The sequence below is a fragment of the Ananas comosus genome, unplaced genomic scaffold (assembly GCF_001540865.1).
Source record: "Ananas comosus cultivar F153 unplaced genomic scaffold, ASM154086v1, whole genome shotgun sequence".
Classification (NCBI taxonomy): domain Eukaryota; kingdom Viridiplantae; phylum Streptophyta; class Magnoliopsida; order Poales; family Bromeliaceae; genus Ananas; species Ananas comosus.
The window spans coordinates 1-17,597 of record NW_017893600.1 but is presented as its reverse complement, the minus strand read 5'-3'; the positions used below and the strand labels follow the sequence as shown (position 1 = coordinate 17,597).

The 17,597-nt window shown below is 37.5% G+C and overlaps 1 protein-coding gene across 1 annotated transcript; it reads right to left on the bottom strand.

Annotated features, from left to right (window-relative positions):
- Nucleotides 1-4,023: 4,023 nt before the first annotated feature.
- Nucleotides 4,024-8,810, bottom strand: LOC109706416 (replication protein A 70 kDa DNA-binding subunit B-like). The gene is made up of 7 exons (XM_020227227.1): nucleotides 8,738-8,810; nucleotides 5,362-5,443; nucleotides 5,143-5,275; nucleotides 4,790-4,947; nucleotides 4,316-4,696; nucleotides 4,167-4,229; nucleotides 4,024-4,069 (listed from the first exon to the last, which is right to left on the bottom strand). Exons 1-7 carry the CDS (start codon nucleotides 8,808-8,810, stop codon nucleotides 4,024-4,026), a joined length of 936 nt encoding a protein of 311 aa, XP_020082816.1.
- Nucleotides 8,811-17,597: the final 8,787 nt, after the last annotated feature.

Sequence of the window (17,597 nt, the reverse complement as noted above, 5' to 3'; positions counted from 1 at the left end):
TACCGTAGGGAATTTCTTCAATTCAGATATAACTTTTTTTTGTCTATTTTGTATCTACATGTCAATATAGAAAGAAAAGTTTCTCCATCAGAATTATGTCATCATCTTTCATACTTAAAGATGTACATCTTTAAACATAACGATACCACCGTTCCTTTTTATTTTTCTTTTGTATCCTATATCAAGTTTTATTTTCTTCTTTTCCTGGCAGTTGTAGAGGGTTTTAGTGTACTTTTAAGGTTTGTGGTTTTTATTTTGTACGTATTAACGAATAGTATACTGTAAACATATATATTTTTTTTAGTATATAAAACTCCTTGATCCTTCACAAATTTAGTACATTAGAAGAGTAATGACTTAAAACCTTGGATGTTTTACAAGACGTTAAAACAATAAAGTAAAGGATTTAAACCGTTGAGTGTAACAACAATATGTCACTAGATAGTATGTTGTTGGATAGACCATTTTAAGGACCTCTTAATCCCGTCGACGTCCTATATTGTAACCTTGAAACATTCAGGGTGAAAGATATATAAAGAATAAAACAGCATTTTCTCTGAAAAGAAGAAACTTAATAAAATTGTTTGAAGAGTACTTATATATCCTAGGACTTATTGTTGAACATACCTCTATATGGACGAATCAATTGGTTGACGAAATCGAATTGAAGTAACATTTGAAAAATGATAAAGTTATAGTAAATTTTTTTATAAATGTAGTTGAAATTTTAATGTAATAACCGGTAAACCAAAATTAAAGTCTTTGGAGACAATGTTGTTGAAAAGACCTGTACAGGGTAACAGTTTCTTGAAAAGTTTCAAAAGTCGTCTTTCCATAATTTCTGTGATTTAAAATAAAGAAAGGAATAAAAATAGTTCTAACTAGAATAATAATAATAATTATAATAATAAACTATATACAAAAGTCGAAGCACCCGTTAGGTTATGAGACCAACGAAAAACGATCAACTCGTTTTAATCGTTAGTTTAATAGCAAATATTAAAGACCAATTTTGAGTCACGTAAGACGATTAATTAACTATGAATTAGTGAATACATGAGAAAAAAAAAGATAATGAATCACGTCAGTGGTAAAGAGCTTAATGTTAACAAACGTATAAAATTTGACGTAGTGAAATGAGAGTTACTGATGTCACCGTTATATGTCTAGGTTAGTTGGTTGAGGGAGTATAATGGGTTAAATGTTGTTTTTTCCATTTTAAGTGGTTCTTTTTTGAATTCATATTAGTGATGGTTGTCTCCTAACCTTAGGGTTAGCACTTTGGAGTTGTGTTTAGTTTATGTTTAGTATTATCTTTTAGATTATGGCTTCTGGACTCAAACTTTTGGAGTTAACTGACTTTGTAGTATTGTATCTAGATTTATTTGTTTCTAGATCTCTCTCTTTCCTTACCCGTTCATGCTTAATGGAATCTCAAACCTCTTATTGAACCATCGATTCCCAAAGCCTCTCAGCGTTGTAAGTAACTTCGGAGTTTTCGTTTAATTTTATTTTATGATGATTTTAAATTTTATAATAATCGAATTTTTAAGATCTATCTAACGATGTAACAGTCCAGTCTGGTTTGATTTTATAATCAATGAAGACCTATGAGTCTCTTTTTAACATTCATGAGGTTTTTACTTGTNTACAAAAAATATACAATTAATTTATTTATTTCTTTAATTAATTTTAGATAATGCTACCAAAAATTTCAACATCTTTTTAGAAAAAATGGAAAGAAAATATAGGTTAGAGAGAGAGAGAGCATAATTAAATTATAGGAAGAGAAATAGAGTCGAGATTAGAGGGAGTGAGGGAGTTCAAATTTTAGAAAAAGAGGGGAAGAGAGAGCTTAGTTTAGAGAGAGAAAAAGAGTTGAAGTTTAGAGAGAGATATGAAGTTAGAGTGTAAAGGATAATAATACTAACTAGCCGACAGGTAGGGAGAAAGAAAGAAATTAGACATATTATAATTACCCAATTCATTAATATGAGAATACTCACTCTACCACAAGGGAATGAGATTAGTACTTTGGGATGAATCTCATTCCCAAGTAAATCTAATATTACCAACTAAATTACTTAGTGTCTTTAGTCAAATACCGTTATATTTTTTTATTTCCATTGCATTACGAAGAATCTTAAAAAGATAGCGCGAACCAAACGCACCATTACGTACATTGCAAGGAAAAAGAAACATTCCAAATCCCGACGAAACTTAATCAGGGGAATCTTCGCTCCGTGGCCTGCTATTTTAGACCTGTTTTAAGCAGAAAAAAACTGGTAAAAATTTTTTTTAAGAAGTTGATCATTCTATATAGCACGCAATTCAATCGTAAATCAAATTTAATAAAAATAAAAATATTAATTCAAAGTACGAATGAACAGCAGATCCTTTTAGGCCTCGACATTTTCGTGATGGGCGTTAAACAAATACTATCATTTATACAAAACTTCAATAATCTATGTCTAAATTGTATGCTATAGCATTTCAAAATTTTAATTCATTTGATTTGAATCGGTCGGTAATATTTAGACTTCAAAATTAAAGCCAATTATTTATTATAATATATTTATAATTTTAAGAATTATATAATATATGCTAATTAAACTTATAAAAAAGAACGGTGCATTTAAATTTTATAGTCAAAATATTATTAACTAATTTAAATCAAATAAATTAAAAAGTTAAATAGTAAAAAAATTTAAAATATTGAAAAGTCAGACAGTCGACTAAAAATGATCCATAGTTCAGAAAGGTTTTGTACATTTTTACTAAACACTTATTACTTATTTTGGAGCATTTATCGATCGTCGATTTTTCATCCAGTACAGTCGCAAAGATGAAAATATATAAAATTTATCTGAATTGTAGATTATTTTGATTCGACTACCAAAAATTTCGAATTTAAGTGAACTAATGACTCTTCAAATACAAAATATAAACTAATTGTTTACTTTAATAAAATTATAGTTATATAAGTTATAAAAAAAATATGCTAATTAAATTCGTAAAAATAAGTAATGCAATTAAATTTTGAAGTTAAAAAATTACTAATTTGCTCAAATCAAATATATACTAATAATGAGATGATAAAATCAACAAGTGGTAGTTGAGATAAGTTTTGTATATTTTTTAGGGAAAACTTCAAAAACCCCCCCTGTGGTTTCATGCATTCTCATTTTCATACCCTGTGGTTTAAAACGTATCATTTTGCCCCCCTGTGGTTTCATTTTTCTCTTTTTGTTATCAATTTTATTATTTTTTTTTTTAAATCAGTGACAAAATTAAAATTAAAGGATACTAAAGTGAATATTCGATAAACATAGATGGTTATCTGAAGTTTTTTGTATATAATTTAACGAAATATTAACGAAAAAGCTTCTGAAAAGATAAAAACGAAACCACAAGGGGGCAAAATGATACGTTTTAAACCATAGGGTACTAAAATGAGAATGCATGAAACCACAGGGGGGGTTTTTGAAGTTTTTCCTATTTTTTATCAAAACACAAAATACTAAAAATAAATTTCTCTCGATTTATTTGAGAAAGATATTTTCGATTTAATTAAAATGCAATTTCTCATGATCATTATCTCTTTTCGCGTTTTTTTCATTTTCCAATGTTCATACGTGTTTTTTTTTTATTGACTCTTCTTGTGAACTAGTTAAGTACCCGCGCTTCGCGGCGGGTAGAAAAATTTACAATAAACACACAATAAAAAATATTAAACAAATAGCACAAATATTTGTGCTACTAAAGATTATATTTATGCTACTAAAGATTAGTTCAGACCCAAAAACAAAACAAAACCATCAATACATAGAGTCTAATTGGATAGTGAAGCGAATAGTAGAGAAAATCCAAAAAAGATACATAGGTAAATTATATTTGTGCTACTAAAGATTAGTTCAGGCCCAAAAACAAAAGAAAACCATCAATGCATAGAGTCTAATTGGATAGTGAAGCGAATAGTAGAGAAAATCCAAAAAAGATACATAGGTAATAGACAAATAGCTTTTATTCACGGGTGCTGCTGCTTGGGCCATCATCATCTTCTGCAAACCTGTAAGGTTAACATATGGAAAAATAAGTAGAATCTTTGCTAAAGAGATTGCATTAAAGTGAGGTAATGTAGAGCAAGGTAGTTATAATGGAATTACCTAAGACGCTTTCTTCTTGGTTGTTCCATATCAAAAGTTTCTCTTGATTCATCTTGAAGCAATCTGATAAAAATTCTTCCATTACGTTAGTATTTGAAATGCAGTAGTTCTTTTCAACTGAATAATGATTGGAGGAAAAAGAACAACACCTAGAGTGACTTATTATCTGGGGAGTTACTTCTTCAGATAAGTCAGCGTGGAGATCTTTGGGAGGACTTAACAGTAATTGCTCTTCAATTTCATGACCATCATTTTGCTTTTGAATCTTAGGTGCAATTTGGCTTGAGAAATTCTTAATTACTTTAAATGATCTGATACCCATATCCGTATTATGAGGATCCACCATCACTTGGAAAACATGTTTTTTGCCTATTATATTTTTAATAACAGGAGGGAGAGCGTATCGATCGGAATCATCTGCAGTAGCAAGCTTTTGGGCAGGCACACATATCAGATCCTGAGCAATTCTCCCAAAAATAGTGAAATTTGCATCGCCGGTGTCATCTTCGACGATTGCGTTCAACTTGTACCTGTTAATTTGTTCCCATGCAAGTATGGCAAACATATATCACACAGTGAAAATTTCTGAAATTATAATCCTTATTTCCATCTTTTCTACTTACCATGGTATAGGTGCTTGATCATTTTTTCCACACTGACGACACCAGAAGGCATCAGCATAACTTTTGATTGCGGACTTGCATTCATAGCAAGCTCTGTACCACCAACCGTAGGAGCAGTCTATTGATTTCAAGGTAACTTCACATGTAAACTTTGCATTCTACACCAAACAAAAGAAAATTGCTAATTTAGATCCCTTTGCATTCTAGGGCAAAAAAAGGAAGAAAATTCCTTGTTTAGATCATTAGATATTTTTTAAGTAAGATCATTGGATATTTTGTAAGTGTAAATCTATTGTCATAATTTTTTAGTAAAAATCTATAGGCACATTGGTCATATAAAGACTCTTTCCAACCTGAATTTCTGTTTCCTCTAGATGCAACAGGTCAGCTATCTTCTTTCTATTAATATGCATTTCTTCTTGTGGACTGATAGTTGCTTGTTGTTTGTTTTCAGTCCGCTGTATACGGTCAACTGGTTCTTGTATCCTGTCAATAAATATTACAATATGTAAATTATTTAAGTAGTCAAAGAAGGGAAAAAGCAGAAGTAATCAATGAAGAATAGTTCTTACTTATGCAGGAAGTCAGTAACCTCCGGAATTTCCAGTTCGATGTATAGCCTTGAGGCCGAAGAAGTAGAAAGATATATTTTATCTAGAAATGATGTGTGACACCCCAATAGTCCCACATCGAATGTGAATGGGTTGTCATTGGGTTTATAAGAGACTTAGACACTAGTAATAATAACTGGGCTTAAGCATTTTGGGTTGTGGTTGGGCCCAACGAGTTATTATTGCTAGTGGGCTGGGTCGTTACATTTGGTATCAGAGCCGGTTCACCAGCTGGACATGTGTGGCGAGTCTCGGCTGAGCCAGGGTCTGGATGACGGGCTAGCGAGACGAGTTTCACATCGCCTGGTGATCTTGGGCTGTGTGTGATTGGACTGACGAGGACGTCAGGGCCTTAACGGGGGGAGTCTGTGACACCCCAATAGTCCCACATCGAATGTGAATGGGTTGTCATTGGGTTTATAAGAGACTTAGACACTAGTAATAATAACTGGGCTTAAGCATTTTGGGCTGTGGTTGGGCCCAACGAGTTATTATTGCTAGTGGGCTGGGTCGTTACATATACCATTTTAATCTGTCACGCCCCGGGGTCCCTTTTAGTTTAAAAGGTAGCGGAAAAACGCCAGATCCGCACAAATACAGGAGTTCCACTGTTCACACGGACAGAGTCTCCCCTGTATTTGCATGGCGTCGCACAAGTACAACAGAGTATAGATACACACAATCACAACCACAACCAGATGAACAGCAAGATAGATAACATTCATCCATTCCATTCACACACACAGATATGATACTTGAATTATGAATAACATTCCACATCTATCAATTAAAATGTTTCCTACCTGAAAACTGATTTTGAAATACTAAATCCATAAAACCACAGGGAAATCAATTTGAAAACTAATCCCCACACGGGAACCATTCTTTTTCAAAACCAGCTACCACGAGGGGTAGAAAACTGTTTTATTTCAAAAAAACTCAAATCCTTTAGTACATTTCAAAACCAATTGAAAATCCAGATAGTCAGATAATAAAATAGAAACTGAACCATACTATATCTAAGTATTTATTCAAGCATGAAGGGTAAAAGGAATAACCGACTCGGGAAGGAGCTCTATCGCACGCTAGACACGCTCTCACCAGCTGTCCCACTCGGACCTGCTACGTCACCTGTAATGGGGGCGGGGGGTGAGAACATGTAAACATGTCTCCCCTCCCAGTGGGTACCGCAAGCCGAAGAAGGCGAGGGGTACTCACTAGTCACGGAGATAAACAAATATATGGATAATGGTAGTACAGTAGCTAAAATAAACAAGTACTGAAATGAATATAAATGAACAACTACAGCTACTGTATGTATGCATCAACGGGACAATCAGTCCAAAAGTACCCAATCTGAACCACTGCTCTCTTGGTCAGCACCGCAGACCTCAAGCCAATGCCACTACTACTCTCCAGTGCATATAACCCTTCTAGGGCTCACGGGTTGTCACCATTCAACCACTTTTCCGGAAAAGAACACTCCTTGCGGTGGATCAAACCGCCAGTGTTCGTGAAATGCGACGAGTATCGGGCGATCAATGCAATATGCTCAATGATCAACCGTCGGCAACCAGCCGACAATCCTGCCCCCCGGGCTCATCGACCGCATGGGTCATCATGTAACCAAATCGACCAACCAGGTCACAAGTATGGAGTATGAAACTCGACCAACCAGGTCATAGATACAACAAAGGAGAATCAACCAACCAGATCACAGATATCGTATGCTGAAGAAATCTACTCTACTCCTACACAAGATACCGAGCATGGAAACAACCGAGTAGAGTAATACGAGAATAAGATGATAAGCAATGTATATGATAAGCAATGTAAATAGGAAGGGTGGAAGGAACGTCACTGAGCGTGCACCACTGTACCGACGTCGGGTCGAAGTACCCACCTGTATGTATCTGACGAAGGTCTCTCGACTGTGAAGACGGTGCAACCGAACCTACGAAAGGTCCAACGGGTTAAGGTCTAACCCACTGACATGAAAAGCTAACTCACAACCCCTGCTCACCAGAACCACGACCGGTTTCCCAAAACCGATTACCGAAAAAGCCGGAAGTCCCGAAAACTGCACCGGAACTTCATCGTCGCTCACCCGTCGTTTCCAAACCCACGAAACGATGCAGGTGACCAGCCAACAAGGCTCAGCGACGAAACGAATGATCCCCAAATATTGTCGGAAGAATTCCGAACCGAAACCGCGTTCTATCGGCATATTTCGCCGAAAAACACCTCGGAAATCACTTTTCGATTTCCGCAAGGGCTTGGGGCCTTGGACGATCAGTCCAGAGGTTATCCTCAGCCCAAACATGCTGCCAACAGCATCTACAACGAAGCAGAAAACCTAAAAGCCGATACCGATACATGAAATTGCATCATTTCATGTGATTTCTAGGCTTTTCTGGACCGTGCACGCAAACCAGAGGTCGGTTAATCCGACCGTTGTACTCGCTGACAGGTTTCAGCATGTCGGAGGCCGTGCTCACCTTTCGGAGCACTGCCGGCCACTGCGGTGCGCGCACGAGCGACGCGAAGTTCTGATAAACTGCGCGCACAGTGCGAAGATCGCGACTAACTCACAAACCAGGGCATCTTTGCCGCTGTTGGAGGTGAGCACGATGTTCAGCACGAGTTGTAGATCATCGTGCTCACTTCCCGAAGCTTAGGAGGCTTATCAGATCACCGGAAAGAAGACCGGAACCTCGAAAAATAGTGCTGGAACATAAAATGCCCTTACCAGACCCGAGGAGAGCTAGGGTTGGTCGCCGGCGGCCGGGAGGCGGGCGGTCCGGCCGGAGGAGGGAGCACTCGGTCCAGGAGGTCCGGGGAGGGTGCTGGCCGGCGGCGGGCGGCAACCGGTGGCGCGGCGGCTGAGATCGAACCTTCCCACTTCCTCTCGGGTTTGATCTTCCCGGCGGCGCGGCGGCGGCCGGAGGAGGTCGGGGCGGCGACGGTTCGGCGCCGGAGGTCGAGGGGAAGGCCGTGCACCCTACGGTGGGCTGCGGCAGCGCCTAGAAGGTGGGCGGGCCCGACCTCGGCCCGCACGTGCCTGGGCGGCCACAGGAAGTTCCAGCGGCGGCCGGCGGCGCGCGGGGATGGCGGGGGACGCGCGCGCCGGGTTGCCGGAGGTCGCCGAGGCCGACTGGAGGGCGGCGCGGCCGAAGTGAGGCGAGGACGCAGCGCTCGAGCCAGCTCGGGTCTGGCCCAACGAGTTATTGTTGCTAGTGGGCTGGGTCGTTACATGATGTTTGAGACAATTTTTTTTTAATCTATGTAAATAAAAAAATAAATACTCCAAAGATATATTATAGAATTTTTTGAATACCTCGATAGGTTCGAACAGTCATGCCTGCAAGGATGATAATAACAGGACCATGGGTCTCCTTTTCCAACACCATATTCTCATCAATTTCAGTTGCAAAATTATCCCACAATGTGACGGCCAACCTATTTTTTCTACACGGCATATAAAATTAAGAAGAATGAGGAGGGAAAAAGTAGAAATTTGATGCACAAACAACGAAATTAAATATTTTGCAAAATAACAGCTGTTCAACATGCCATGCCAATACGAATATATTCAGTAGAGTTCTTTATATCATCACAACCTTGCATGAAAAACCAGCGAAAGCAACAGCAAAGAAGTGGAGATTTCGAAGAACTTCCCGGCCTCACAAATAACAGTGAAGAAAGTAAAAACATGATAAAAGAAACAGCATGGCAATTCTACAACAATGCAACGACAAAGAAGAGTGCGTAGATCCAATAAAGATATGTATCCAACCCAAAGAAGAGTGTGCAGATCTAACAAAGCAATGTATCCAACCAGAATATTTCTTTCTTTTCATCCCCAAAATGCAACAACGGCAGTTCAAAAGAAAAGTAATACAACTGTTTGTAAGGTTATTGGCAGGTAATGAAAGCCCCAAAGTTTCAACAAAAAATAGAGTACTTCCTCAGTTAAGTAGGGATTCAAATCTTCAATATGCACTTGCCAAACATAGACATACATGTTCCGTAAAGATTAATGGATAAATAAACATTTGTTCTAATTATTCCCAAATGAGCTTAAGCAACACCATAACCATTGAGTCTATGACTTGATCAGTTCAGCAACAAAAGTGCCTCAGAAATACCTAAGGCTATTTTCTTTGGATTAAGCCAAAACGAAAATACCAAACATCCATTCTGAGCATACCACAAACTGAAATGCCTTGAAATGATGATGAGTCTATGACTTGATCAGTTCAGCAACAAAAGTGCCTCAGAAATACCTAAGGCTAAGTTATTTTAGCTAATCCAAAATTTATTGGTAGTGAAAAGCATCCATTCCTGGTCGTATGTGAGGTACATTAAGAAATATGAGTGAAGCCAGGATTCAAAATCAATGGGGCCCAAGTTTACTATAAGCAGTGAACAATTTAACCATAAAAAATACAACAAATAAGACAAACAAAAAACAGTAGGCCTATTTCAATATCTCCTAGCTCTGGACTTAGTCGAGAATGTGTGAGTCAATTGCAAGGTAGGTAGCTCCAAAGACCTGAAGTGTATGGCTAAATTCCAGAGCCAATTGCAAGGTAGATATTTCTTAGAGCTTGTTTATAGATTCTCAGTCCCTTTGTAAGAAATAAAAACAGCTATATAGATACCCAAGCAATTAGTGCAGAAAGTAAGGAAGCACATCGAGAGGGCCTTTTTTTTTCGGACATAATCAAGATACACTGAAAATACTTGTAAGCTTACCGGCAACTATTTTTTTGGACATATTCAAGGTATAAAGCAAATACTTGTAAGCTTATTGGCAACCCAAGTCACAATGGAACTATACACAATGTAAACACTTGTAAGACTACCTGCAACTAATGTGTAAGAAATGTATAAAGCAAGAAATAATGGAAGGAGTTCTGTCTATATGGGCACATTCAAGTTACAATGTAAACACTTGTAAGGCAACTTCCAACCAATTTGTAAGTAATTAAACACATGCAATCCTGCAACTCCTACTATATTGCATGCCAAGATGTAAAGTTTGTTAGGCATCAAAGACCAAGTGCTATCTAAAGTAAACATATATAACAGGGGAACAACAGTAAACATGGGAAATCACATAAAAAATGTAGGGAAAATAAAACCAAGGGACTGATATCACTGAACTGAAGAGAGGGGAACACCATGACAACCAAATAAAAAACAGAACGAAGAAAGAACTACTACATATTCCAGGCCAAAAGAGGCAGAAAGCACAAAAAGCATGAGATCTGATGACCAAAGGCAAAAGGAAAGAGAACACATGGAAGCCCGATCCCGACAGAAGCAAAAAGGATTAGGCTAGATAGTCGCAAACTATTCAGATGCAGCAGAAGTATCATGTGCAGCCTCCTGGGGTGCAGGGCCCTCCTGAGGTGCAGATTCCTCACGGGAGGTAGCTGCAGTTCCATCATGCGGTGCAGCCCCCTCACGGGAGGCAGCTGCAGTTCCATCCTGCGCTGCAGCTCCCTCTTGAGGAGCATCGACAACCATGTCAACGGGGTTCATTATCGCAAAAATCCTTTCCAAGTGCTGCTGAATCTCGGAATGCTCGGCAGAAACACGGTCTCTGTCATCCATGGTTTTGTTGTAACAGTCCTTCAAAAATTTGTAATCCCACTTAAGGGTATTATACTTTGCCATCAAGGCATTGTATTGCTCACACAGATGATCATACAAACTCTTGTAGAATTTAGCGTCTTCAAAATTAGTATCGCGAACGCCGAAGCCAAGTTCGTCGCGCAAAGTGTTGATGCAATTACGGGCCGCTTCCTCCTCGGATGGTCCTGCAACACAACCAGCAGAGCCCCAAGAACGAATAGTCTCCGCCACAGGACCACCACGCCGGACCTCAACATCGACGTAAGCAGTAAGCTGCCCCGATGAATCCACAGTAAGGCCATACTTCGGCACAGGTATGGACAGCCTCTGAGTAATTTCGAGCAGCAAGTTCTTAAATGATACGTCGATCACGCCCATGCCTGCACTAACAATATGAAAACCCAGAAGGCAATTGTAAAGAGTAAGGAAAGCTAGTAGAAATGACTGGCGGAGGTACGCAGATTTTTAATGGCCAGCAAAAAACTTTGGATTGTTAAATTTTGGGAAAAAACAAATTGAGACAAAAGCCAGGAAGGGGAAACCAAAAATATGAGAAAACATAATGCAAGGCTCAGATTTATATGGACCGGATTTCTGCACTAATAGCCGCAGGCTACAGCGATCACCCTGAGGCTATTCGACTGCCATGCCATTGCGGATAAAGGTAAGATAGATTTCAAGTATTGCCGATATCATCATTGCCTTGCTCGCAGGCTGCAGCAATTGCTCGGAAGCCATTCGACTGCCATGCCATTGCGGATGGAAAAAAGAAAAGCGAGAAGGAAGCGAAGCAGGAACCGCGTGCAAGACCGCGACCAAACATCGAAGCACCCAAACATCAGCAAATCCAGGCATGCACATAGACAGAGAACATCAAAATAGGAAGCAAGCAAGGAAACTTCCAGAGAACCCGACCTCCTTTCTTGCGTCAGCACCACTCTCAAGAAAAGATTGCAAGGTAGGAAACCAAATTTTGCTGGGCATCAAAACTTACCGGCCAACAGTCTATATATATACATACCAGCATTGGAACAAACCAAAAGAGAAGCGAAGAGAGCAAGGGAAGGGCGCCGGCTCACAGCGGCGCACCATCCTGAGATGACAGCGGGACGACGCGACAGTGAAGGTACAGTGGAGATCAGGATGATCCCCAGCCCGGAGAGAGCGAGCGATCTCCGGAGAAGGGGCGGATCCGGCGGGGCATTTAATGCCCAGATCTATAATATACAAACATGTACGGTGAAGGGAGGAAACCATCTCCGGCGAAGCGACGGGTTGATGGGTGGCATTTAATGCACCGACGGGAGTTGCGCGGCGCCATTAAATGCCCCGATTTGGGTAGATACAGGCGTACGGGCGAGGGAGGGAGGGATTTCCGGGGAAGCAGCGAATCCGCGGAGAGGTGCCGAAAACGCGGAGAGAAGCGGTAAGGAAGACGTACAGTGCCAGCGGAGTTGCGCGGCGCCATTAAATGCGCCGTTTTGGGTAGATACAGGCGTACGGTCCAGGGAGAGAGGAATTTCCGGGGAAGCGGCGGATCTGCGTAGACGGTAACGGTAGGAGAACATAGGGTTCGCGAGAAAGGGAGAGGGAGAAGCTGCTGCGCAAGGGGCCCACATGCCGAAAACGCGGAGGAGAGGTAAGGAAGAAGTACAGTGCCAGCGGAAAGACGCGGAGAGGAGAAGTAAGGAAGAGGTACAGTGCCAGAGGGGGAAGCGAAAAGGCGGACATAAAGGACCGAAAACAGGGAGCGAAAAATGCGGAGAGACTGGAACCTAAAAGGCAGACAGGAGGGACCCACCGAAACCGAAAACGCGGACGCACTGTGGAGCGAGTTTTCGGTTCGCCCTTTAATGTATTGGTATTGATAATATAATATTATTAGATAATAAAGAATGGATATAAAATAAAATAGACTAATACAAGGTCCGTGGATAACATTTCAATCAATTAATAATATATTTATTAATTATAAAATTAAAAAATTATAACAAAAAAATTATTAAAGTATTCTTATGAATATTATAAAAATAATTTGTTATTAATATTTTCTTAATTTTTAGTATTTGAAGGTTAAATTATTTTAATAATTTTATTTAAGAATTCAATCAAACTTAATAATTTTGTAGCTATTCTATAAATAAATTATTTTAACTAAAAAAATTAAAGTTTCAGGACTTAATAAATTTTTTAACTAAAATGTTAATGCTGGAGGATTTATTTCAAATTATTGAAAAATGTGAGGTGTCTTTATTTTCTTAAAATTTATAGAAGAAGGAAGAAACTATCGCATGCATCTACTGTATATTAATACTCCATACACACAACTTATATCGGATGACTATTGTTCTAATATCAAAATAATAATAATAATAATTTAAATTAAATTATTAAAGAGTGTTAAGTATACGGTGTATGTACACATATACATCCAGTACAGAGAATGCTTATAAGGTGCCTCATAATTCTAAGAGAGAGGATAGTTTTTTGCTTGCACCCGGTTTATATTAACACTATATATATATATAGTACATTTTATTAGATAATTGATAAAATATTTGATAATTAATATTGTAAAATAAAATATAATATAAAATACTTAAATAATTTGTTGTACAATATAAATTTATTTCTGATACACATTTCAGAATGTGCAATAGGTGCATCCAAACAATTTTAGGCTGGATTACATAAAAATTTCTTGTCAAAACCCGATTTTTCACTTTCCCCCCGTTATTTAAATATCTACACTTTGTTTTCTTGTAAAATGAAAAATATTCACAGGGGAGTACGGTGTGAACTGTGATGACAAAATGACAAGTTTGCTCTTCACCATTTTCGTCTCCTCCCTCATCTTGCTCATCCACCGCCTTGATCAGCCGCGGTTCGCTGCTCGATCGGCCACGGTTTGCGTCTCGATCAGCCACGATTCCTTTCTATTTTCTTCTCCACCTCCTCCCTTTCTCCTCCTGCACTCTTATCGCCCCTCCATTTTGGCGATAGTAGGGAGGAAATCGAGATAGGCGTGGATAGAGAGGTGGGTAAGGGCAACGAGAGTGAAGGCGAGGCGGCGGAGGAGGGCAAAGGGGTGTTTGTGGACGCGGACGGAGATGTGGGCGGGGGCGAGGTGGCAAGGCGGCGAGGCAGAGAAGGGCGAAGCAACGGTAGAGAAAGCAGAGGATATTTTTGGTATAAAAAAAATATTTTATAACGGAACCCTAACGGATCACTAAAGGTAGGGGTGAAGTGAACATTTTTCATTTTATAAAACAGAAAAGTATAGATTTTTAAATGACAGTGAAAAAAATTGAAAAATCGAATTTTAACAAAAAGATTTTTTATAATTTAGCCAAAATTTTATATGGCATTTGGCGAGCCCCTATTGGCTCATGGATTAATTGGCGTGCGACGGGTGCATCCAAAAATTCGACGGGTGCATCCAAAAATTTTGTAAGGTATTTTTCAATCTCATATTAGCTCATGGATTAAATGGGGACGTGGCTTCGTAACGTGACATTTCAATGATGTGACCTAAGTGTGTATAGATTAGATAGATTAAATAACATGGAAAATGGGATCATAAACCTACCTCTCCACGTAATTATTTTGACTACTATGCGAATAAGTCAAAGTTTATTATGTCACGTCCACAATGCATAAAAAGACTCATTTTCTCGTCAAAACTAATTTATTAGTGAAATTACACACCAATTTTCTTGCATTGAATTTTGTGATTAGGATAGTAATTTTAATTATTTAATGTTAAATTAATATATATAATAATTTTTTAAAATTATCAGCAGATAAATACAATTTTTTAATAAATCGAACTTAACTAATTTATAATAGTCCTTATTCCCATTTTTTTCTATCAATTTACATAACTATAATTAAATAATTTTTAAACTGTTTAAAGTTAATATATATATATATATACACCTAATTTACTAATATCTCTATTTCTATGCCAAATGAGGTAATTATAATTAAATAAATATATTTGTGTTATGTACAAAATTAAATTCTATAAACTACATAATTTTTTATTTTTTTATTTGGTAGAGCGTGCATTGTTAGCGCACTTTACCTGGTATAATAATTAATATTCTTATATATCTAACATTCTCCTTCACGCAAATCTCTAGTTTGGTACGATATAATTAGAAATATAGTGTAATTAAAAATATATGCAGTTACAATTATATGCATCTTATTTATTTGGATATAGTAAAAGATGTCACAACTATAAATTATTTGTTTAATTACATACAGTTGAGATTTGGGAAGTACATTTTTAAAATTTTATTACTTTATATATGCGGCAGCGATATTACTTCCAATGTAGAATAGAATAATACTTTCCGATTAAAAAGTAATTAGGGAAGTAATGCCTTTTGTTTAAAGTTATTCTCGTCAACTACTGTAGTTGAAATTGCAGCCAATTTAGTAGTTCCAAATTCCAACTGCTGCAGTTGGGCCTCCTCATGCAGTTCCAACTATAACAATTGCATTCAACTACGTACATTAAACCAAACATTGAATTTCGATCTGCATGTAATTATAGTTGTAATTAGGGGTGCCAATCCAGCTTGCTGTTCGTGAGCCAGCTCGTGTTCGGCTCGAAATGAGCTCGAGATCTGCTCGCTCGTTTAGTAAACGAGCCGAACACGAGCTGGAATTTTCAGCTCGTTTAATAAATAAGTCGAACACGAGCTGGGGTCAGCTCGCTCGTGTTCGGCTCAATAACAGCTGGAATATATATATTTTATATTTATATAATTTATTTAATTTATATTTTTATATATAAATAAATAATTATATATAATATATATTTTTATTATTTAAATTTTAGTAAAATAAAAATATAAATGCGAGCTTAATTATAAAAAAACTCATTTATATATAAAGTTTCAACTATTAGATCAAAGTCTAATAGATAAGATTTGATAAATTTATTTTTTTATATATTTAATCTAATCATTTTTAATTTATTGTTCGTTGGCCAGCTCGTGAGCCCAGCTCGTGTTCGGCTCGTTAATAAACGAGCCGAACACGAGCTGAACTGAATTTTTCGGCTCGATACTTTAACGAGCCAGCTCGTGTTCGGCTCGTTTACACCCCTAGTTTTGTTACACCCCTAGTTGTAATGCAGTTACAGCTACACACAACTAAACAAGCCCTAATTATATTTTTAACTAAGATGTATTAGAGTGTTAATTTTATTCTTTTTCTATCCATTTAAATTCGCGGATTTGATCATATATGGGTGGCACCTAAATCCAATCCCACCCAATGAGAAATTATGGGATAAAACTTCAACGGAGAGTTCCCAAGCAATGCCACATCGAGAAGTCTCCGATCTGTTGATACATGTTAGCTTTACATTAATCAAATTGAGTATTTTTTAATATTAAAACTCGAAGAAAAGAATTTAAACCCTAAAGGAGATGATCATAATCCTTGAATAGAAACAAAACTAATATATGACAGCGAATCAGAGACTTCTTAATGAACGAGACATTGTTCAGGAACTCTCTGTTGAAATTTTATCTGAAATTATTAATTGTATTGGGCATATAAGTACATCTCATACGCTACACATCTACACTAAAATTGGATATGTTTTATGATATTTAGAATGCCTCTATGTCAAAACTCCAATTTCTCATAAATAAAAAAGAGCCATTGATTTTTTTTTTTTTTTTTTTGAGTAATAATATGTTTGCAAACCTTGTGATTTTTTATATACGGGCTCGTTAAATGGTGTAGATTATATCTATCGAATTAATTTTAATTTTAAGATATAAATCATTGAAAATAATGAACGCAATAATTTCGTGAGTTGCATTGTAAAACAATTTAACTAGGCCAAAATAAAACAACCAAATTAAATCCAATTGACATTGCTGTGGACCCAAACAGTAAAATATCTAGACATATAATAAACTTTGTTATGGACAAATAGATTCATTGAATATGAGAATGATTGAATAGCAAGTTAGGCCGACGGAGAGTCAAAACTTATGAGCTGATTCTAATTCGTGTTCGACTCATTAAAATTTCGAACCGAAAAATTTAACTCGTGTTTGACTTATTTTTTAAATGATCGTAAGCGCTAACCAACTATTCCAAAAATACGTGTTGATAAGAATTGCGCACCTATTGCACTCAAGGGCTCAGTCACAGCGCTCGCGAGTTTCGACCTGACTCAACTCACATGGACGTTGAGTTTATTGTTGGGCCTCTTGCCATTAAATTTCTTGTGAGTTATACATCCACTCAACTTATTAGGTTCACCCAACTAAATTTTTTAGTCTCCTGAGCCTATTATCATGGCGCAGGATGTTGGACTTATTTTAGCCCAATAATAAATAGTCAACAATCTCTCCCAACATCTGCACCGTGCACCGTTAATGCAGCATTTGAGAATAAACCTCGGTCACTGGCTCTGATACCACTTGTAGATTATAAACGCCAATTAACTATCTCAAAAGCATGCAGCTATTTATTATTGGGCTAAAATAGATCCAACAATCTCGAGCCCATTTCGAGTC

Coding starts and splice junctions, on each gene's coding strand:
- LOC109706416 (XM_020227227.1), bottom strand. CDS start 8,810: ATGGTGTTGGAAAAGGAGACCCATGGTCCTGTTATTATCATCCTTGCA. Junction 5,444..8,737: donor GACTGTTCGAACCTATCGAG/GTATTCAAAAAA, acceptor CATCATTTCTAG/ATAAAATATATCTTTCTACT. Junction 4,697..4,789: donor GATCAAGCACCTATACCATG/GTAAGTAGAAAA, acceptor ACAAATTAACAG/GTACAAGTTGAACGCAATCG.